The sequence below is a fragment of the Aspergillus lucknowensis genome (assembly GCF_044049455.1).
Source record: "Aspergillus lucknowensis strain CBS 449.75 chromosome Unknown BJX67scaffold_15, whole genome shotgun sequence".
Lineage (NCBI taxonomy): Eukaryota > Fungi > Ascomycota > Eurotiomycetes > Eurotiales > Aspergillaceae > Aspergillus > Aspergillus lucknowensis.
Window position 1 is genome coordinate 132,732 of NW_027263559.1, and position 20,045 is coordinate 152,776.

The window sequence follows — 20,045 nt, forward strand, 5'->3', positions numbered from 1 at the left end:
CAAACTGCCGCGCATGCCGTTCTAGCCTTCCTTCCATGCTTCATCCTCCCCCTAACTTCAAGTTGCTTATCCTCGATAGGCCAATCACCTTCCTTTTCTTCCGGCCATCTTCATACTAGTACCTTCTTCTGATTGTCTTCCTGCAATTGCATGCATTGCTCTTTTACCCCTCTTTGCCTTCTGCAGGGCTCCATCACTAAGGTTATCTATAAGATTACACTCTCGCCGTCGTTGCCTGGGCCCAATCGACCGCAATCTGCAGCTATCTAATTTATTCCTACTCCTCTCTTTTCCTTTTTCTTGCGCCGGGATTTGCTTTTACACACCCAACATGAGCCAATTAGCGGTATCCCCCAAGAGTGTCGACATTGCTGATATTCGCGAGAATGATTTGCAATACTCCTTAGTCCACGAGATACAGAAGGGACTCCACCCTCCAAAAGGGAAAATGCGGTCATTACCTACTATGTTGTTGTACGACTCTGAGGGACTGAAGCTATTCGAAAAGATCACGTTTCTAGAAGAGTACTACCTCACAAAGGCCGAAATTGAAGTTCTAGAGACACATTCTCGGAGCCTAGTTGACAGGATTCCTGGAAATGCACAACTCCTAGAGCTTGGGAGCGGGTACGTCACGTTACCTTAGGTTTTGAGATGCATCACTTTTTTGGGGCTAATATCTATTCATCTGGCAGCAACCTCCGAAAGATCGAGATCCTCCTGCGCGAGTTCGAACGTGTCGGCAAACCAGTTGATTATTACGCCCTAGATCTATCACTCTCTGAGCTTAAACGTACGTTTGCGAATGTTTGTGTCCAGAAGTACAGAAGTGTTGGGTTTCATGGTCTGCACGGGACATACGACGATGCGCTTACTTGGCTGAGCCACCCGGAGAATAGAAGACGCCCGACAGTTGTCCTCTCTATGGGCTCCTCACTAGGGAATTTCGGTCCATTAGATGCAGCAAGCTTCTTGTCTAAGTTTTCCAAACTTCTCGGACCTTCGGACATGATGGTGATCGGCTTGGATGCCTGCGATGATCCAGTCAAGGTATACAACGCCTATAATGATTCGGCCGGGGTCACACAGAAATTCTACGAGAATGGGCTTGTACATGCAAACAGAATTTTCGGGAGCGAAGTTTTCCGGGCTGATGAATGGGAAGTCATCACGGAATATGATGATACCAACGGCCGCCACCAAGCATTCTACGCGCCTAGAAAGGATCTCAGTATCGATGATGTGCAGCTAAAGAAGGGTGAAAAGCTTATTTTCGAAGAGGCCTTTAAATTCAGCCCAACATCGCGTGAGAGATTGTGGCACAATGCAGGACTCATTGAAAGCGCTGCGTTCGGTAGAAGTTCCGATGACTACCGTATGTAGTTCGAATCCTCCCGGGGTTTGGTTGCGCTGACTCTTATGGCCCCGGCGTCTAGATCTCCATCTCCTGCGCCCAGCTAACCTTGATCTTCCGACATCACCTTCTCAGTATGCCAGGAATCCTATTCCCCGCCTCAAAGAATTTCAGTCGTTATGGACCGCCTGGGACATAGCGACCAAGGGTATGATTCCCCAGGAGGAGCTGCTTTCGAAGCCTATAAAGCTCAGAAATTCCTTAATATTCTATTTGGGTCATATTCCTACGTTCTCAGGTACAGTAGGCCTCTGAGGTTCCAAGTTTTCTGTCAAACTCTAGAGATTTTCCGCTTACCCCCACCATTAGATATCCATTTAACTCGAGCTTTACGCGACGAACCAACAGACCCCAAGTCATACCAGCTCATATTTGAGCGAGGAATTGATCCCGACGTGGACGATCCTGAAAAGTGTCACTCTCACAGCGAGATTCCGGATGAATGGCCATCCCGCTCGGAAATCTTAGATTACCAAGAACGGGTCAGGAACAGATTACGATCCGTGCTTCAGATGCCCGGCTTAGATCAAAACAAAACCCTCGGTGAAGCCCTTTGGATTGGATTTGAGCACGAAGCAATGCATTTAGAGACGTTCCTTTATATGCTTATTCAGAGCGAGAGGATCCTTCCTCCACCTGGAGCTTCCATTCCAAACTTTGAGAAGATGTTCCTTGATGCGAGAGAAGAAATGAAGGAAAACGAGTGGTTCTCCATACCCGAGCAGACGCTGCCAATCGGACTTGACACCCCAGACGGAAGCACGATGCCCAACGTATCATTCGGTTGGGATAACGAGTCCCCCATACGGACTGTGACTGTACAGGCGTTCGAGGCGCAAGGAAGAGCTATAACCAATGGCGAATTCGCCAGGTACATACACGCGCGGCAAATCCGCAACTATCCAGCCTCTTGGGTTCGAACAGACGGTTCGTCCCACGGCCGTCCGGTCGATTTTCTGGCTGAATTCGCCGTTCGCACCGTCTTTGGCCCCGTTTCGCTTAAATTCGCCCAGGACTGGCCGGTTATCGCGTCTTACGACGAGATTTCTCAGTATGCACAGTGGATGCAGTGCAGACTCCCAACATTTGAAGAAGCCAAAAGCATATACGCGCATGCGGCTCGGTTAAAGGAGACCGCTTTGCATGCTGTGCCCGACGGCGTACCCAACGGCCACGGGTATGTCTCTTACATTATACATCTCAAGCTCATACTAACTTTTCATTCCCAGTTTCTCTGAGCTCAAAGACATGAGCGGAAACGGCGTTGCGGACAGATATTCCAAACACAATACAGATCATGCCCACGTCAATGGTACCCAGCCCGTCCTGCCGCCTTCGATATCCCCATTGCCTGTCTTCGTAGACCTCGCAAACTGCAACGTTGGGTTCAAACACTGGCATCCAACTCCGGTTGTCCAGAACGGCGACAAACTTGCCGGTCACGGTGAGCTAGGCGGCGTCTGGGAATGGACGAGCACCCCGCTAGCAGAACATGATGGGTTTAAAGCTATGGAGATCTATCCCGGTTATACTTGTATGTATCCTCCCATCTCGATACCCCCTATGTTTCTCCCTTCTTAAGTTACTCATCACAATGGCTGACGTTTTTCATCCTTTAATAGCCGACTTCTTCGACGGAAAGCACAATATAATCCTCGGTGGTTCTTGGGCAACTCATCCCCGTATCGCTGGAAGAACAACTTTGTAAACTCTCCCCTCGTCCCTTGTGGATGCTGATGCGGAAATACTAACAGTGTCCTTAGTATTAACTGGTACCAGCGGAACTATCCTTACCCTTGGGCTGGGGCGCGACTTGTACGGGACATATAGAAGGATCCTAGGGTGAGCTTATCTTCACCGGAAGATCATAGAACTTTAATGCACTGCATGTGGCCCGATGGTGAACCGGGTATCATTTGGTCACTATTATTCTTTGCTTCTCTAGTCCATAGTGTTACTGACAGTAGGGAGCCGCTCATGTATGCATCATAGTAATCTCCGCGCTTTTCTTCAACTGCACAAAAACAGGAAGCCCCCATAATATATGCATGAGAAGAAACTAAGTACACGAACAAGTGGGGTCAGAGAAAAAATAAAAAATTCAAATTGCTCGCAAAGCACCAGACGAAACGGTATCAACGGGTATCTTCAAATCGTGCGCTTCCAGCGGCGGTGTCATCAAAGCTTCGCTCGTGTTATTTCTCACATCAGCACTTCCACTTTCAATTGCTGAATCAGGAGCCGCGTTGGAGTCTTCCAGCGAAGCAGAATGGCCCCGGGGCAGAGAGTTGACGAAATCCGGGGGCGGGCTGGGCCAGGTATAATCGACCCAGGTCGAGGTGATATGGGATTGGATTTGCTGAGCGAGTGATAAGATGCGGGTGCGTCGTTTCCGAGACCACGCGCGGTCGGTAATTATGCCGTCCGGGGGGGTAAGGACAGCAGGGACTCCAATTGCAGAGGAGATAGAAGTTGGATGGGGATTGGGATTCGGGTTCTCGAAGTCATCGGGGGAGTCGCTGTCGTTGTCATTGTCATCTCGGCTTTCGAGTCCATCGAGGATACTGTGCCAGACACGGAGTGTCTCGTTTAACTCGTCGATGTTGCTGACTCCCATGACGCTCACGCCCAGTCTCTCGCCTGTGCCCATGTTGGCAACGGAGAGGAAGCCTGGGTCGGCGTCGGAGCTCCGAGCAAGAGGTGGGCCGAGGGACCCTGCCTTGGCTCCACGGCGCAGCCAGGATTCCAAAGCAAAGCGGATCGCAATGACCTCAATCTTTTCGCCCTGGGTATCAGCCCACTCCGCGGCGTTGTGGATTGCGGACCGAAGACCATCTGGGGCGGGGTGGAAATCTCCCATGCTGCCGATCGGCACACCTTTCCTTCGCAGCAGGCCCATTCCCAGTGGCGATGCGTTGGGGACCACATCAACACCAGCTGCAACAAGACGTGGCAGACCCTGAGTCAGAAGGCGGGTGTTCTGGAGGGTAAAGTTGGCGTAGGACATGACAACGTCGAGCGGCTCGCCCGTTTCGCGGAGTACGAGCTCCGCTAGGTCGCACAGCACATTGACAGGATACCCAGAGATACCAACATAGCGGATTGTTCCCTCGGTATCACGAATCCGACGCAGCTCGCGGACCGCCTCCAGCACTTCCCGAGGAGATACAAACTCCACATCATGACAGTATACAACGTCAAGGTAATCGGTGTGTAGTCGTCGAAGGCTCCGGCCGACACTTTTCCTCACCCACTTTGCGGAATAATCGAATGATGACCCCGCGATCCGTCCAACTTTTGTGAGCAGGTAGTATGAATCTCGGGGGAAATTGGATCGGACAAAGTCGGTGGCGAGAGCGCGACCTAGGAGCTCCTCGGCGGGACCGTAGTACGGGGAGGTATCAAAGGCCCGGACTCCGTTAGCGAACGCACGATGGACCAATTCTGTAGTTGGGAGGGCGTAGGGGTCTTCGTTATACTGCGAGTTGAACGTCGCCGTCCCCATGACCAAGGGTGGGAGGACCGCCGATAGCCGAAGGCGGGTGGAACCCCAGGCCATTGTGGGATGAAGGAAGGGGAAGGAAGGGTGAAGAAAGGGCGGCGGTGCTCTGCACTCGCTTTGGTATCAGGATGACAAGAAAGCAAAAGACGAAGAAGAGAAATTAGTCCAGATAAGGGCCGAATATCCGCGGGTGCAAAGGCTCTTGATTTCAAACCCGAGACTCTCCCCACCGGATGGCGCCATGGCTGGACCCGATTAGCCCGTGTTCAAGAAGGGCGAATTGCGATGGGAAACAGGTGAGTGTGGATCGATCAACATCGGGATTGTGGAGGAGCCATGGATTCATATGAAAGCCGGTGCTGGTGTTGTTCGAAGGGTGTCAATTTTGGGTTGACCGCTGAGAATGTGGCGATCACAGCTTTATCAGATGAAATTCTGCGTGCACGAAGCGAACCCTTCCGACACCCCGCATTGGATGCAGAAACCATCTCGAGACAGTGTTGACCCTCGAAGTCTTCTACTCAGTTCCAGTTAAGGCAATATATTCATGGATCGGGATCTCCATATGCAACCCGTCTTACTCCTTGAGTTTAGCTCCGAAAGGCTGCATCAGCCGCGAATTTATTTTCGTAGCGTCGGGGCAATTGATCGCTGATCGGACTTTCCTATCGTGGTTCTGCTGGATGCTTTTTTCACCGCTTTCTCTTCCTGTCACCAGAAATGATCTCCTGTTTGGCCTGCTTCCAAGCAACTGGAACTGATAGGACCAGCAGTTATGCTTATATCAACCTCGGCAGTAGATGGCATCGAGAAGAGAGAGGCTGACAAGATCATCCCTGGTCCAGATAGTTGCAATGTGTCGCGCACCCACACAATGCGTTGCCGAAATTTCAACCTTGATCTCGTTCTTGGGTGCTTGACTATGATCAGGTTTCGATGTGCAGCTTCAGGCAACATGAACGCTAACGGGACATCGATCCAGGCACAATTGATCACTCCCACCTCTGCCGGGCAAGCTTGGAGGCAGCTGTTCCAGCGCTGAGGCTAGCTCCATGCACGGTGACGTGGTTGCATCCCGAGGTCTGCCCAAAAGCCAGCACAGCGACTTGCAAATCCACCAGTCTTCGAGTCATCCCCAGATGACACTTACCACGGTAACTACATGTCCGCTCTTGGTGTGCGACGAGCCGCCGGGTCTGTCTCGAGGCGGCAAATCTTCCAACTGATGCGACGGCTACTCCGTGCTCAGATGCTCCTCCGTCTGTTTCGCATCGCTCTCTCCCTCATCTTCCTTCCGTTGGACAACACGATCCTGTTTGTTGCTGTAATCTACAGCTATATTTCTTCGTTATTTCCGCCGTCAGGTACGAGAAATCGACGGCAGATATTGCAAGATGTGCGATTTTACCCAAAGACTATCCTAGTCACAGGGGTAGACACCCCGCACGGTTTGGGCCTCACAAGGCGCTGGTACAACGAAGGCCACCGGGTTGTGGGCGCTGATATCACAGACGCCCAAGTGACCTCAGGAGAGAGCATGTCAAGGGCGTTGTTCGCCTACTACCGAATTCCGAAGGCAGGATATGTTTCCGGTTTGCTAGACATTGTCCAAAGGGAGAAAGTGGACGTATGGATTCCCTGTTCGCAATACTCCTCCGCAGTGGAAGATGCTACGGCAAAGGGATTGATTGAGAGCAGAACTGCGTGCAAATGCATAACTCTTGACGCGGAATTCGCGGCCCAATGGGGTCGACCTGAGTCTTTCATGCAGTATCTGCAGCAGAATGACCTCCCAATCATGGAAAGTCAGCTGGTCCAGTCACGAGATTCTATTCATAAAATCCTACACCGTTCACCCACAAAGATCTATCATCTCCGCAAAACGGCCGGTGACCCCAGACAGGACAATCCCATTGTTCTGCCCAAAAGAACATTGAGTTTGACGTACTCGGAAGTCAGCAAACTCCAGATTTCGAAGGATAGCCCTTGGTTAATACAGCAACACGCTCGATTGGGGGAATCCATCGCAGAGTTGCTGATGATCAGCGGAGCTATCACTGCTATAGCTGTCCGTCCAGCCAACCAGGAATCCACCTGGGGTAATTCTCCCTTGAATGAAGGGCTTACAACTACAATCCACAAGCTCATGGAAAGATTCGCGTCTGCAGGAGGTCCCCGTGCCACCGGACATCTCAGTATACGATTGATGGTGGATGAGGAACTGAATACCGATTCCGTTCGATATGCCGTGTATATTGCGGGATGTACACAAGGCCCAACCGCTATCGCGCATCTTTTGCAAAGCACTCCCACCAGTGCCTTAGCCAGTGGGTACTTGACGGCGTTGTCGCCTAATGGCCTCACATCGAAGCCCTCGTTGGATGTCCTCCCTGGCAACACGAGGACGAGCATAACCAAAACCCCAATGCGATGGTCAGGTTTGTGTCAAATGGCCAGGGGGTACGATATTAGAAGAGGGCTTCCAGCGTTCTATCCTGTTGCGCAACGAATTGATTGGGTGGTAGATGAAGCAGGCAATCTCTTGCTATTTTGGAGGAACTGGCGATTTTCCCTGGCAGATCCATTACCGTGGTGGTGGCACAACCATGTCTTCCATCCATGGAGGGAGATGAGCTTGATGCTTGATTCGAAACAGCGCTGAGATTGACCCCATCTGGAAGTGTTAGGTAGGAGCGTATCGTGGGAACTGAAAAGGCCTCCGTCCTTGAGGGTGGATTGGGCGAGAGCTTCTGGCGTGGCTGAAGTGCTGATCGCGGTGGATTCAGACAGCTTTAAATAGAACCATTTCTCTTCAGCGCCAGGAGGCGTTTTCATCAGCAATCAAGCTCGACAACCGATATCTCTTCCATATTTTCGATGAAATTATCTTGAAGGGGAGAAATAACTGCCTTCCTAGTTGGCGCTGATGAGGATCATTTACTCGAGGAGTGCGTAGAAGTAGCGATGTAGCCTGTTATGGAGAGCATTACGTCCCAGTAAGATTTGTGCAAATTATCCACGCACTGTTTTATGCGCCACGCTCACTGCCTCCGCCCCAGCTTCACCACTTCAGCTTCGATCGATTTTCCTTTCGTTTTTTCTTTCCTTGCTCATATTTCCCGCCCTCTTTTCCGACCTTTCCGACTTTGTTCACTTGCTTTTTGCGTGTGTTGTCTGGCAACAACCAACCTTAGCGTCCGCGCGGCTTCGTCGGGTTGCCCCGTTCCACCAAACTGTGTCAGCGACACTCGCTGTAAACAATTGCAGCAAGACTTTCAACTTCTCACACCAGCGACATCTTGTGCATCCTCACCTTCTCGACTCATCTCGATTCTCGGCCCGAATTTCCTCCAGCAATCTGTAGCTTCTGTTCTCCGTGCGCTAGTCACAACCCTACGACAGCGTGTGAGGTACCTGTCTTCGTTTCCACACCCGCCGATTTAGCGTCCACGATGAGGCGGCCAACATTTAACCCCGGGCGGACGAAGAACTTCATTCATGGGCTCCAAGGATTCTTGATATTCCTTGCGTGGGCTCTCACCATCGCTGTTTTCACAAAGGGAGGTGGTGTTGATGGGCGAACGGGGTGGTACTTCGCCCTGGTAAGCTTCAGCCAAGCACCAAAGCCTGGAATGGCCGAAGAAACAAGAGCTAATTGTATCGCTTCACTAGTGTTGGTTTACCATTCCCGCCCTCATTTACCTTGTTGCTGTCCCTATGTGGCCCCGTGCGCGGCGATTCGGAAATGTGTATGCGTTTGCGACCGTCGACTGTCTCTACGCTCTGTTCTGGTTTACCGCGTGGGTCTGCATCGCCAGCTATGTGGCGCAGGGCAAGAGCGAGGGTAAGGATAAAGAGGATAAGGACGAGAACCAGGACAACAAGGATGATAACAAGAGCGGGTGCGACAACTGGAAGTACGGCAGCGCCAGCAAATGCAACATTAGCACTGCTACATGCATTCTCGGAGTTGCTATCTTGTACGTGATTCCCCCAGCTATTCGATAGTAGCCTAATCACTTACACTTACTCTTCCAGTCTTCTCTTCGTTGGGACAGCCTACATGTCCTTCCGCAATGTCATGCACTTCCGCCAGACTGGTACTCTCCCCGACGCTGTTTCCGATCCCACTTTCGCTGCACAGAGCAAGGCTGCTTTCTCTTCAAACCCTGCCCAAGACTTCGAGGAAGAAGACGACTTCCGCTCTGGACGCGGCGGGATGGGCTCCTCATTGCGAGACCGCGATGAGGACTACGCGCTCCTCCACCAAAGCGAAGTAGACGACCTTGGAAACCCCAATGGACGATCGGCAATGCATGGTGCTTACGACCCGACTACATCGAGCGGAACAGTCCTCCACGACTACAGCACCAGCTACGGCGGTGCACACGGTCAGCACTACGCTCCGCCGTCTGAATACGACTCAACGGTCAGCGGCTACAGCCGCTAGACATACATAACTCCTTCCATCCGAATACCCCCTGATCCTTTTCTCCTCTTTTCCCTTCGACATGACCACGGAGCGGAGTTGGGCGCCTTTCAGCTTCGATGCTGTATAAATTGTGCTTCAGGTGACATTCTTGTTTCGTACATGAAAATTTGTATGTGTTGTATCTGCTTTAGCCTATGTCTGACGATGCTTTGCGGTTATTTATCGTCTGGTGAATATGCTGTGCTGCACGTTGTTTATGACGATTGGACGATGTCAATTTGGGATTTCCTGAAGCTTGTACTTGAGATGTATAGATAATACCAAAATATTTAGCGTTCAGAGAGATTATTTTGATTGAATTCTCCAAAGTCCAACTCCTTCAGAGTGCTGTCGGCAGATTGTCACCGCCCCAAGTGTCGCAAAGATTCCCGCTGACCGCCCAGTCTGGACAGCTCACGAACCTCAAAAGGAGACAGATCAACATCGCAGTCCAATCCTCCACCACGATCATCCCATATTCTGCCCCAAAAGCTGGTTTGGGTTGTACATACACGCATTCCACCCCAGAGGACCCTCATTTCAGCGCGAGCTGTTTAGTAAGAACCCAGTCTCCCATTCTTTCAACAACCCTAACATGAGGCAGGACCCTTTCAACCATACACCAAGAACCCAAAGACCACAACCCAAAAATCCAAAATGGCCCGCAGCGTCGACCTCTTCACCCAATACCCGCTAATCGTCGACCCAACCTCAAAAGCCATCTCCCTCTCCACAAACACAACCACCAGCACAAGCTACACGCATTCCCAAACAACCGCCCTCAACACCGAACTAACCACCCTAAACACCCTCCATCGCAACCTCCTCTCCCTCGAAACGCCAGGCGGGATCCCACCGCCCCCCCTCCCGATAAACCCAAAGCGCACGGCCCAAATCACCAAGCTCAAGGATACTGCGAACACCGCCTTCCGCAAGAATAACCACGCCGAGGCCGTGCGATTGTACACGTTCGCGCTGGACATGGCGCTTTCGCGGCCCGGCTGGGAACCCGTTAGCCTTGCGAGGGACGAGTTGGCTGCGTTGTATGCGAATCGGGCGCAGGCGTATATGAGTCAGCGGGAGTGGGCGGAGGGGTTGGTTGATGCGCGGGCAAGTGTGGAGGCGAAGCCGATGGGGAATGCGAAGGCGTGGTGGCGGGGAGGGCAGTGTTTGGTTGAGATGGGGAGGTGGGAGGAGGCGAAGGCGTTTGTCGGGAGGGGGATTGAGATTGAGGGGAAAGAGAGCGAGGGCGGGAAGGAGCTTGTGCAGTTGATGGGGGAGGTGGAGGAGGGATTGAAGAGGGCTGCGCAGGCGACTGCTTCTTCTTCTTGATTGAGAGAGGCGGGGTTGCGATAGATGCGGGTACTGTTTCTATATACTTTATCCTTTCAATTGTTCGAGTTGGGCTGTCTTCTTAGAGACCTATCGGGTATGGAGTTAGGGTACGCAATATACATCCGAGGGAGCTTCGTTTTCTCCGAACTGTCGATGCATAGCCCACATGGCCGAAGATTGCCAGCCCCATAAATACTCCTAGTTATATACAAATAAACAGGACTACCCACGCATGCTCTTGCTATATGATTCACCGTCCAGTCTACGTAAGTTAGATAGAAAAGGAGGGGTATTGCTCTAAAAATGTAAAGATGAACCCGCATCTATTGAATAGCTATATCAATACATCCCTCCCTCTATATACTCTCAAGCACAGAAATGAAGCTTAAGAAAGAGCAAGATTCAAAGTCCAAGATAAAGGGTGATCGGACATAGGGAAGCAGACATACACCAAACACCCGATTCTATACAGGGACCGCCATTGAATTTGTCTCTCAACGCAACACAGCCACGCTTTACTCGCCAACATCCATTTCTTCACCCTCACCCTCACCATCCCCCGGTTGCACTTGTGGTGATTGTGGCCGTGGAGATACCGCCGCCGACGCAGGGGCTACTCGGAGGTCCCGTAAATGCCCTGCAGTCCCGAGCACCACCAGGCCATCCGGGATAACATCTTCCTCCTGGCGAGCCCGGGCCTTTTGGCGTTGCATGATCTCTCCATCATCCCGAACGGAAAAACCAATATCGTGTTGCCTACCCGCGTAGAACAGGATGTTTTCTCCATCGCGGTGGAATTGGATGCCCTTGGCTATGGCCTCTTGCTCGACGCGGTCGCACGACGGCGCCGTACTATATCGCGAGAACTGCGCACTCTCCTCATCAATGATAAAGCAGCGCAGTTGGCCACCGCGGTTGCGAGAGCCCTGTTCCACGATTCCTAGAAGCTCACTCTCTCCCTCGGCGATATATTTCTTGATTAATTCAGAATTTTCCCAGTAGAGAGCTAGGGTTTCGATATTTGGCGGAAGATGGGATCGGAGTTTCCACTCAGGCGAATGGAAGCAGTTGTGACCCGCCAGCACGAGGATGGGAATGTTGAGCTGACGCAATCGCAGAAATTCATCGAGTGGAGGGCAGACCGGTGGCTGCCAGGGATTCGTGACATACCATCGGTGGTACATCAACCGGGAAATTCCGTCCTGGTAGAGATCGAGATATTCCAATTGGTCCTTGAAGTGCCGTAACATGGGCCAGAGCATCGAGAAAAACGACGGCCCGAGATCTTCATTGGGACCCAGACCAGTCATCATCATCAGTCGCTGTTGCGCTCCAGGAGCGGGAGAAAGCGAGTATCCGCTCCCAGGAATGCCGAGACTGAGCTGTCGAAGCCCTGGGGATATACGTAACAACGAGGGAAGCTGCAGGTCGCGGGCCGTGGGGCCGTGCAGTAAAAGCTGCTGGACGGGGCGGTTGTCTCCTTCTGTAAACTGCATTTGGCCCACTGAATCCCCGACTGTTACATGATATAGCGTGAGCTCCTGTACATTCGGCAGGCGATGGAAAGGCAGCGATGCCTCGTCCATGTAGAAAGGTTCACCGGCTTCAACCATGCCGCGCCTCCAGCGACACACTTTTGCTGTAGCTCGGAGTTTTTTCAAGGAATGCAAGGGAAGCTCATCGAGCTGAAACAAGTTTGTTTGCCTCCCAACCGCATAGTCCACAATACGACACAGCCATGGATCGTCTGGTACAGGCCAAACATGGATGAACAATCCAGTGAGATTGGGGCAGTACGCCAGGATCAAGGCGGCTAATGGGCACTGGTAACCTTCTAGGGACTTCCCCTTCTGAAGCACCTTAGCCGCACGAGTTTGCAAATCTTGAGTGCCATTCGCCGCGCCCTGGTCGAAACCAACATCGCGTAAAGCCTGGTTGATCCAGAGTTTATTTTTCATGTAAAGAGCGCGGTGGTACCATTCTTTAATCCGAGTCCGATACTTGGCCTTGATATTGCCATCAGGCTCGAGATATTCCAAGCTAAGCCAAGCAAATATTTCGTCGTCGCTGGAGTTGGCAGTTGGAACATTGTACTGTTGAGCGGCACACCGCTTCTGGCGGAAATATCTATCTCCATATCTGTACGTCGTCAGAAATACAGACCGGATATCTTGGGGGTCGAATTCTGTGTAGAGATTCACGGTTGTGATGCTGAGGTGTTGTAGCCGTTCCGCCCGCTTTGGCTGAGTGACAACCATCTCCAGAAAGTCCCATAACCTTTCAATCTTGTTTGGATCGCCGTCAAAACTCCAGTTGTTGTGAACATAAGGCTCAATATGGGTATTCCACGCGTGGTTAACAAGACGCCCGTCCATACTTTCAATAGGTGGCGGCGTTGGATGATTGCCTTCATCTACCGTGCCTCCCATTGCATACTCGAAAATCCTTTCGTTGATTACTTGGGGGAGGAGGACCTTGACACCAAATGGATAGATTTTGGGGTCAGGAGGAGTGGTAGAACGGTCGATAAAAGGGATGCCGAGTTCCTTGTAGAGAACATGGTGAGGGTTGCTAGTGGCGCTGCCGGTAGCGTTGGCCGGGGGGTTATCGTTATTAGACGCCATAGTCGAAGCCAGCCAAATGAGAATGATCAAGTGTACTAGAAGGAATCGAGGTCAAGGGTGACTCGACCCGTCTTCATATATGTATTCGCCATGGAGAACGGCCGTTCTCCTCCCAGTCAGCCAGAAACAAAAATAGATTCTTGTTGGCATGTTATCACCTGAAACATCCTCATCAGCAGTTTTCCAATCGTTCATTCAGGTTTGTTGGGGGGTGGAAGAAGCTACCTTGGGTTTAAGGAAACAAAGATACGCCTCTCTTTCATCCGATTTAAGACACAAAGGTTGTTCCATCGTGGTGGGGCCAGATAGGATCGAGAGAAGAGAGTCCCAGATTCGGAAAGGATGTTGAAAGAACAGAGGCGAGCAAATTGCTTTGTGGGCGGAGATGGAAGGTCAAGAAACTCTCTTGCTTCGCTTCCTTTCAGGCTGTGCATCCTTTAAGAGAAACAGGTAGACAGCGCCAAGGGGAAAAAAAAGAGAAGAGATGTTTACATGCTCGGGGTACAAAAAGATTCCGATGCGGGGAATCGAACCCCGAGCTGCCGTGTGAGAGACGGCGATGTTGACCATTACACCACATCGGATGACTGAAAACACTCGCCCGTGTAAAAAATTATGGCGGAAAGAAAAGCAAGATCATCAAGTGTCCTCCAAGATTGGTGCTTGAGCTCCCTCCCCCTTTGTCGGAAAGGTAGTTCCTCTGAACCCATGCGGGCTGTTTCTCTTGTTTATGTCTCTTGGTGTTTACTCACTGCATGAATTCTTTTGGGCAACGTCCATCTCGAAAACTCCAAGTGACCAAAATATGCAAAAATATATCTGGGAGCCTCCGGCAGAAAAAGCCCTAATCAGGCATATGACGGCACTATCGGGCGTTTGGGGTCATGAATTCGAGGCTGCGTAACTAGAGCTATATTTCTAAGTACTTCAGAAGGCTGGAAACATCTAATTCTTTCATTACCAAAGAGTAGCCGCTAGCACTCAACCATGGGTGAAACTGAGCGTGAGCAGACCTCTGGCTGGGCAGATAATGGCACTTTCAAAAAATCTTGGATGCTCCCCTCCTTTGCTACTTACGAGGTTTACCGCTTGATGGGTAAAGAATCTTGCGGGTCACTTGTTGACCACTGCAAGCGACATTCAGAAAGCCTGAATGGTCGATCCCGGGGCAAACCGGCCATACCCATCTGCTGTACTTCGTTAGTATCTCCTCAATCTGTGCTCTACGCCCTGGCACCAGCACATATCCACCACACAACTTGGATGATGGTGGGATATTGCCTGGCGTAATGTGGACGCGAAATTATTCCCTCAAACAGCCAATTCAAGCTTTGAGAGGTTCAGACAGCATCACTGTGACTGAGAAGAAAGCACGTGCCTCGCCTCGGTCGCTCATGGACATCTGTGGATCATTTTGGCTGGGCAAAAGACCCTGAAAAGCTCTGGATGGAAGAGTGTCACAACAATGATCTGGTATCTCTTGCTTCAGGTTTTCTTCTCTCGAGCTGATTAAAAACTGTACCTGTCCGCAACCCTGGAATTTATGTCCCGGTCCCGTGGATGGTAGCCGAGATACAAGCTGCTCAAATGGATGGACACAGTTCGGCATACCTGATTCAACCTAGCTCCACATCGCAGCAAAGCCGAGCGGGCTGGAGCTTTCCCCGCACCTTAAAAAGCCCCGGCTCATTCTTGGGCCATCTCCGGTGGAAGTTACGACAGTTGTTCTTCCTTTTGCGTTGTATCCCGACCGGTGGACTCGCAATCTTCCTCCCGAAGTCTCTCCCTGTCGTTGCCTAGAAAAGCCAGCACCTACTCCATATTTTCGACCGCAATCACCGCAATCCTGTCGAGGTAGATCGTAAATAGTGACTTGCTATGGTCTTCAAAGCAGCGACCGTCGCAGGCATACTGCCTCCCATTCCGGACAATATTCCGATCAGCGAGTTTATGCTCACTGAGGGCAATGGCCGCTATCCTCTCGCGAAATCCAGGCACCCCTTTACCTGTGGACTTACGGGGAAGACATACTCGACCCTCGAGGTTAAGGAGAGGGTGGAGTACCTGTCGCGTGCGCTGGCGAGAGAATTGAACTGGGAGGCCAACAGGGGCACTGAATGGGACAAGACTCTCGGTGTTTTCAGTTTGAACACGGTAAGTTCCCGACCCTCGAGAAGAGTAGGCAGGAAAATCACCCGTAACTAATGGTATGTTTGGCTATATTTTCCAGATCGACACCTTACCGCTGGCTTGGGCAACACATGAATTGGGCGGCATCGTATCCCCCGCTAACGCAGCGTATTCTGCATCCGAACTTAGGCATCAGCTTCTCGATTCCAAGGCAAAGGCCCTGTTTACATGCCTTCCACTCCTCCCTCTTGCCCTCGAGGCGGCATCTGCGGCGGGGCTCCCCAAGAATCGCATTTACTTGATCGATGCGCTGCCGGGTAGTGGAAAGCTTCCGGCGGAGTACAAGACTCTTTCACAACTCGTTGAAGCAGGGAAGTCACTTCCGAAGCTGGAGAAGATCTCATGGAGGGCTGGGGAGGCTGCACGCCGGACGGCTTTTCTATGTTATTCAAGTGGGACGTCTGGTTTGCCGGTAAGTGAACCTAGATGTACGGGTTTGAACCCGCCTAACAGTGTGATTTAAGAAAGGCGTGATGATCTCGCATCGAAATGTCATCTCCAACGTTCTCCAAATTTCGGCATTTGAGAAATCCTGGCGAGATGTTCAGGCAAAAACTGACGGCCAATACTATTCCGATATCCTGCTCGGATTGCTCCCACAGAGCCATATCTATGGTCTTGTTGTGATGTGTCATGCTGGCCCCTTCAGGGGTGATCAGGTCATTGTTCTCCCTAAGTTCGAGTTGGAGACCTACATGGCAGCTGTCCAGAAGTTTAGGATCACCTCGTTGTTCGTGGTTAGTATGCCTCGCATGTCGAGTCAAGTACAGCTCTCATAAGCGTTCTAGGTTCCTCCCATTATTATTACCATGCTTAGGAACCCGGAAGTCTGTGCGAAGTATGACTTCAGCTCCGCTATATCGCTCTTCACCGGAGCCGCACCGCTCGGCAAAGAAACAGCGCTAGATTTCCAAAAAGTATACCCAAAAGTCGTGATCCGACAAGCATATGGTACGATATTCGATTCTTTAGTTTGTAGTCTCATCGACTGACATCAGCGCTAGGCCTTACGGAAACATCAACTGTCGTCACTGCTACACACTTTGACGATGTAGTACTAGGGTCTTCCGGCTGGCTCGTTCCAGGGGTCGAGGCTCGAATTGTGACACCAGACGGCCAGGAGGTTACCAAATACGACACCCCTGGTGAGCTGTGGATTAAAAGCCCGAGTGTGGTCCTCGGCTATTTGAATAACGACAAGGCCACAAGGGAGACATTCAGCGACGGATGGATGCATACCGGCGATGAAGCAGTGATCCGAAAGAGCCCGAGGGGCATTGAGCACGTGTATATCGTGGATAGGATCAAGGAATTGATCAAAGTAAAGGTGTGTATACGGAATTGACCCGACGAAGAACCCGATATTGACTGGTCGTCTTGTAGGGTCTGCAAGTCGCCCCTGCCGAGCTCGAAGCTCATCTCCTTACTCATCCAGCTGTCGCGGATTGCGCTGTCATTGCCATTCCCGATGAGTCTGCTGGTGAAGTCCCCAAGGCCATCGTTGCTAAATCAGCTGTCGCAGGACCGGACGACGAGGCAACAATCAAGTCTATTTTGAAACACGTGCAGGATCACAAGGCCCGACATAAGTGGTTGAAGGGCGGTGTGCGGTTTATTGAGGCTGTTCCGAAGAGCCCGAGTGGGAAGATCCTGCGCCGGCTTCTTCGCGACCAAGAGGCAGCGATGCGCAGGCAATCTGGAGCTAAGCTGTAGGGTCTTTGCGGATTTAGCAGTTTCGCGTTTCTAGCTTTGCAATTTAGACTTCGAATGATTCTTCTCAACACATTTCTTCGCTGACAAATTATACCGGTATTGATCGATGTTTGCAGTGTTTGGTACGGGAGAAGCGCGGGGAAGCATGAATTTCTAAGCGGGGAGATCTAAAAATTTCATGAGCTCAACTTCCTTCCCGTGCATGAAATCAAGCGTTTCGAGGAGAGCAATTTCAGACTTGTTTTTTTTTTTTTGAGTCGCAACTATAATCCATTCCCGTTCACAATGTCCTCCTCAAACCCTCACCGTGAGGGCGAAGAAGACGCCTTCATCGACGCCGACGAAGCAGAAGAAATCTTCACACGTGATGAAGACCATCCTATGGACTCCGACGCTGAAGACGGCGATGGCGACGGCGACCAAGAAATGGCCTTCGAGGAGCAAGAAATCACACTCCAGAATGACTCTGTCGCCCACTTCGACGCTCATACGGACTCGATCTTCTGCGTCGCCCAACACCCCATTCACAATTCCATCGTTGTGACAGGGTCCGGTGACGATACTGCCTACGTCTTTGATTCGACGCCAAACTCAGAGCGCCCTCTTCTACCGGCGAGTTACGAGTCGAATCCACAGCCGAGACAAGAACGCGAGTCGCTGAAGCCGATTGTGAAGCTGGATGGGCATACGGATAGCGTGAATGCGGTTGCGTTTACGGAGCCGAAGGGGGAGTATATTGTTACCGCTGGGTTGGATGGGCGGTTGCGTGCTTGGCGGGATAGCTCGGCGCAGGGGGCCGGGACGTCGTGGATGTTTGTTGCGGAGGCGCAGGAGGTTGAGGAGATTAATTGGGTTGCTGTTTGCCCTGCTGGGAATGGGGATGAGGAGAAGGGGAATGTTGTTGCCATTGGGGGAAACGATGGGAGTGCGTGGGTTTTCCGCATCAATCATAAAGACTCATCGGAGCCGGTGTCGATTGTTCAGAGTTTCTTCCAGCATACGGGGTCCTGTACGGCGGGGGCTTGGACGGCCGATGGGAACCTGCTTGCTACGGTGTCTGAGGATGGGAGTTTCTACGTCTATGATGTGTTTGGTGCTGCGGCTGCGGCCGGCGTATCTTATTCTGCCGGGACGAGTGCTGTTGTTGGCTTGACGGCGGATGATCAGCGGTTCGCGGTTGAGGGTGGTCTGTATTCAGTTGCCATTGCACCTGGCGGTGGTTTCGCGGCTGTCGGTGGAGCAGAGGGGCACATCAAAATCGTCGGTCTTCCTCGTCTGGGTTCTGCGAATGCCGCCGCATCTAAGGCCAAGGGGAAGGGCCCGGCTGCACAAACATCTGCTGCGACAGCAGGAACCATCCTCGCATCGCTGCAACCGCAAACCGATGGTGTCGAGACACTCTCTTTCTCCTCTCCTCCGTTGACCCTCCTCGCGGCTGGTTCCGTCGATGGCTCAATTGCTCTCTTCGACACGGCGCACAGGTTCGCCGTCCGTCGGCATATCAAGGAAGCGCATGAAGGTGCCGTGGTCAAGGTTGAATTCCTACAAAGCCGTTCCAATGGCGCTCCATTAGCTCACCCAAGCCCCCTAGCTGCTGCTGCCGCAGGCCAGGGTCGATCCTATCTTCTTACCTCTGTTGGAATTGATGGAGTTGTAAGGCGGTGGGATGCGCGTGGAGGAACTGTTGCTGCTGCGCAGGGCCTTCTTACTGAGTGGAGAGGCCACTTGGGGTTAACCGAGAATGATGAGGGCGAGCAAGCGGGTGGGATTATGGGCTTTGTGCAAGGGTTCGATGGGAAGAGGGTTGTCACTGCAGGTGATGATGGCATTTCTTTGGTTTTCGAGGAATAACTTCTTTCCCTATCATGCTTATTATGAGTTTGGACGTTTATAGACGATGATACTTTGAATACTACGATATCCACATCTTACCCCACTTACTTTAGTAGCACCCAAGATGGGGTGATGCATATGCTGCACAAAGGAAATGGTAGTTTTGTTACACCAAATAGTTAACAATGCTATGTACACTGACAAATCAAACCCAAGCGCCGTTTGTAGAGCTAGGGCGTACCCATAAAGCCAGGAGATTCTGGTCCGAGTCAACCCCTCTATAGTATAGCACAATTCCCAGCGCTCATCACCCGTGGCATAAAGTGCGCTCTCGAAACTGAGATCGAATTTCTCTCCGGTAGAAATCGGGGTATCCGTCCCTCCCTTCCCTTCTGTCCACGCTTTATCTTGCTTGGAATGTATCCCCATCAACACTCCTTCTCGATCGAAAACATTCAGTGGTGGCCATCGCCGTGGTGGTGATCATCCTTGACGAACGCGTATTCGTAGGCGCAGTAACCTGCGAAGGCAACACTGGCGATACCTAAGCCAGGGAAGAGACGCTTGAATCGGTTGAACCGGCTGAAGGGCCCGGTGTACCTCCACGCCTCACTGCAGCAAAGTCAGTTTCTGCAGATCGAACAATCAGCTGAGAGTCGTACTATCTGGCCCAGGGATCCCTCTTCGCGTAGACCGACCGAGGGGAAGCGGCGGCCTTGAATTCGTTAAAGTCGAAACCGGTGGGGTTCGGAGCCATGGCGTCTATGGGTCACTGCGTTGTTGGGATGAGGTAAATTGGAGGAAAGGAGTGACAGCGACAAATTCGACGACGAATCCCGCCGTATTCCGAACACAATGGCAGGGGACACCAGGATGCAATCGAACACTGCTATCCTCGTGGGAGTTGAAGTTGGCAGTTCGACGCTGGAGATCCCAAGTCTTGGCAGACTCGAAACGGAGAAA

General features: G+C 51.7%; 8 protein-coding genes and 1 non-coding gene across 9 annotated transcripts; 5 read left to right on the plus strand and 4 right to left on the minus strand.

Moving 5' to 3' along the window:
* Positions 1 to 331: 331 nt before the first annotated feature.
* Positions 332 to 3,244, plus strand: BJX67DRAFT_380289 (DUF323 domain protein; the record flags this gene model as incomplete). Its single annotated transcript, XM_071032766.1, has 7 exons — positions 332 to 627; positions 696 to 1,375; positions 1,437 to 1,652; positions 1,724 to 2,591; positions 2,644 to 2,948; positions 3,037 to 3,118; positions 3,178 to 3,244. 7 exons carry the CDS (start codon positions 332 to 334, stop codon positions 3,242 to 3,244), a joined length of 2,514 nt encoding a protein of 837 aa, XP_070887066.1.
* Positions 3,161 to 5,100, minus strand: BJX67DRAFT_60729 (D-arabinose 1-dehydrogenase (NAD(P)(+)) ARA2). The gene has a single exon (XM_071035223.1). It carries the CDS (start codon positions 4,971 to 4,973, stop codon positions 3,516 to 3,518), a length of 1,458 nt encoding a protein of 485 aa, XP_070887067.1. The 5' UTR covers positions 4,974 to 5,100; the 3' UTR covers positions 3,161 to 3,515.
* An 876-nt stretch (positions 5,101 to 5,976) lies between these two features.
* Positions 5,977 to 7,973, plus strand: BJX67DRAFT_60697 (uncharacterized protein). Its single transcript, XM_071035222.1, has one exon. It carries the CDS (start codon positions 6,079 to 6,081, stop codon positions 7,576 to 7,578), a length of 1,500 nt encoding a protein of 499 aa, XP_070887068.1. The 5' UTR covers positions 5,977 to 6,078; the 3' UTR covers positions 7,579 to 7,973.
* On the plus strand, positions 7,957 to 9,700 carry BJX67DRAFT_60688 (uncharacterized protein). The gene is made up of 3 exons (XM_071035220.1): positions 7,957 to 8,518; positions 8,589 to 8,896; positions 8,955 to 9,700. The coding sequence occupies exons 1-3, from the start codon at positions 8,369 to 8,371 to the stop codon at positions 9,364 to 9,366; spliced, it is 870 nt and encodes a 289-aa protein (XP_070887069.1). The 5' UTR covers positions 7,957 to 8,368; the 3' UTR covers positions 9,367 to 9,700.
* A 1-nt stretch (position 9,701) lies between these two features.
* BJX67DRAFT_60689 (uncharacterized protein) lies at positions 9,702 to 10,952 on the plus strand. Its single transcript, XM_071035221.1, has 2 exons — positions 9,702 to 9,944; positions 9,992 to 10,952. Exon 2 carries the CDS (start codon positions 10,045 to 10,047, stop codon positions 10,717 to 10,719), a length of 675 nt encoding a protein of 224 aa, XP_070887070.1. The 5' UTR covers positions 9,702 to 9,944; positions 9,992 to 10,044; the 3' UTR covers positions 10,720 to 10,952.
* A 74-nt stretch (positions 10,953 to 11,026) lies between these two features.
* On the minus strand, positions 11,027 to 13,800 carry BJX67DRAFT_351061 (uncharacterized protein). The gene has a single exon (XM_071028873.1). The coding sequence runs from the start codon at positions 13,344 to 13,346 to the stop codon at positions 11,238 to 11,240; it is 2,109 nt and encodes a 702-aa protein (XP_070887071.1). The 5' UTR covers positions 13,347 to 13,800; the 3' UTR covers positions 11,027 to 11,237.
* A 58-nt stretch (positions 13,801 to 13,858) lies between these two features.
* Positions 13,859 to 13,930, minus strand: BJX67DRAFT_t49. Its single transcript has one exon. It is a non-coding gene; the product is annotated as a tRNA-Glu (tRNA).
* Positions 13,931 to 15,224: 1,294 nt separating this feature from the next.
* Positions 15,225 to 19,100, plus strand: BJX67DRAFT_371524 (uncharacterized protein; the record flags this gene model as incomplete). Its single annotated transcript, XM_071031098.1, has 7 exons — positions 15,225 to 15,500; positions 15,577 to 15,948; positions 16,001 to 16,273; positions 16,325 to 16,487; positions 16,541 to 16,863; positions 16,920 to 17,245; positions 17,507 to 19,100. 7 exons carry the CDS (start codon positions 15,225 to 15,227, stop codon positions 19,098 to 19,100), a joined length of 3,327 nt encoding a protein of 1,108 aa, XP_070887072.1.
* Positions 19,101 to 19,221: 121 nt separating this feature from the next.
* On the minus strand, positions 19,222 to 19,997 carry BJX67DRAFT_351068 (NADH dehydrogenase [ubiquinone] 1 beta subcomplex subunit 3). The gene is made up of 2 exons (XM_071028874.1): positions 19,745 to 19,997; positions 19,222 to 19,694 (listed from the first exon to the last, which is right to left on the minus strand). The coding sequence occupies exons 1-2, from the start codon at positions 19,837 to 19,839 to the stop codon at positions 19,538 to 19,540; spliced, it is 252 nt and encodes an 83-aa protein (XP_070887073.1). The 5' UTR covers positions 19,840 to 19,997; the 3' UTR covers positions 19,222 to 19,537.
* Positions 19,998 to 20,045: the final 48 nt, after the last annotated feature.

Bases quoted from the DNA above. Each gene is read 5' to 3' on its own strand.
- BJX67DRAFT_60729 (XM_071035223.1), bottom strand. From the start codon at position 4,973: ATGGCCTGGGGTTCCACCCGCCTTCGGCTATCGGCGGTCCTCCCACCC.
- BJX67DRAFT_60697 (XM_071035222.1), top strand. From the start codon at position 6,079: ATGTCCGCTCTTGGTGTGCGACGAGCCGCCGGGTCTGTCTCGAGGCGG.
- BJX67DRAFT_60688 (XM_071035220.1), top strand. From the start codon at position 8,369: ATGAGGCGGCCAACATTTAACCCCGGGCGGACGAAGAACTTCATTCAT. The intron at 8,519-8,588 runs GTAAGCTTCAGC...TCGCTTCACTAG, and splicing joins CGGGGTGGTACTTCGCCCTG to TGTTGGTTTACCATTCCCGC. The intron at 8,897-8,954 runs GTACGTGATTCC...TTACTCTTCCAG, and splicing joins ATTCTCGGAGTTGCTATCTT to TCTTCTCTTCGTTGGGACAG.
- BJX67DRAFT_60689 (XM_071035221.1), top strand. From the start codon at position 10,045: ATGGCCCGCAGCGTCGACCTCTTCACCCAATACCCGCTAATCGTCGAC.
- BJX67DRAFT_351061 (XM_071028873.1), bottom strand. From the start codon at position 13,346: ATGGCGTCTAATAACGATAACCCCCCGGCCAACGCTACCGGCAGCGCC.
- BJX67DRAFT_351068 (XM_071028874.1), bottom strand. From the start codon at position 19,839: ATGGCTCCGAACCCCACCGGTTTCGACTTTAACGAATTCAAGGCCGCC. The intron at 19,695-19,744 runs GTACGACTCTCA...ACTTTGCTGCAG, and splicing joins AGGGATCCCTGGGCCAGATA to TGAGGCGTGGAGGTACACCG.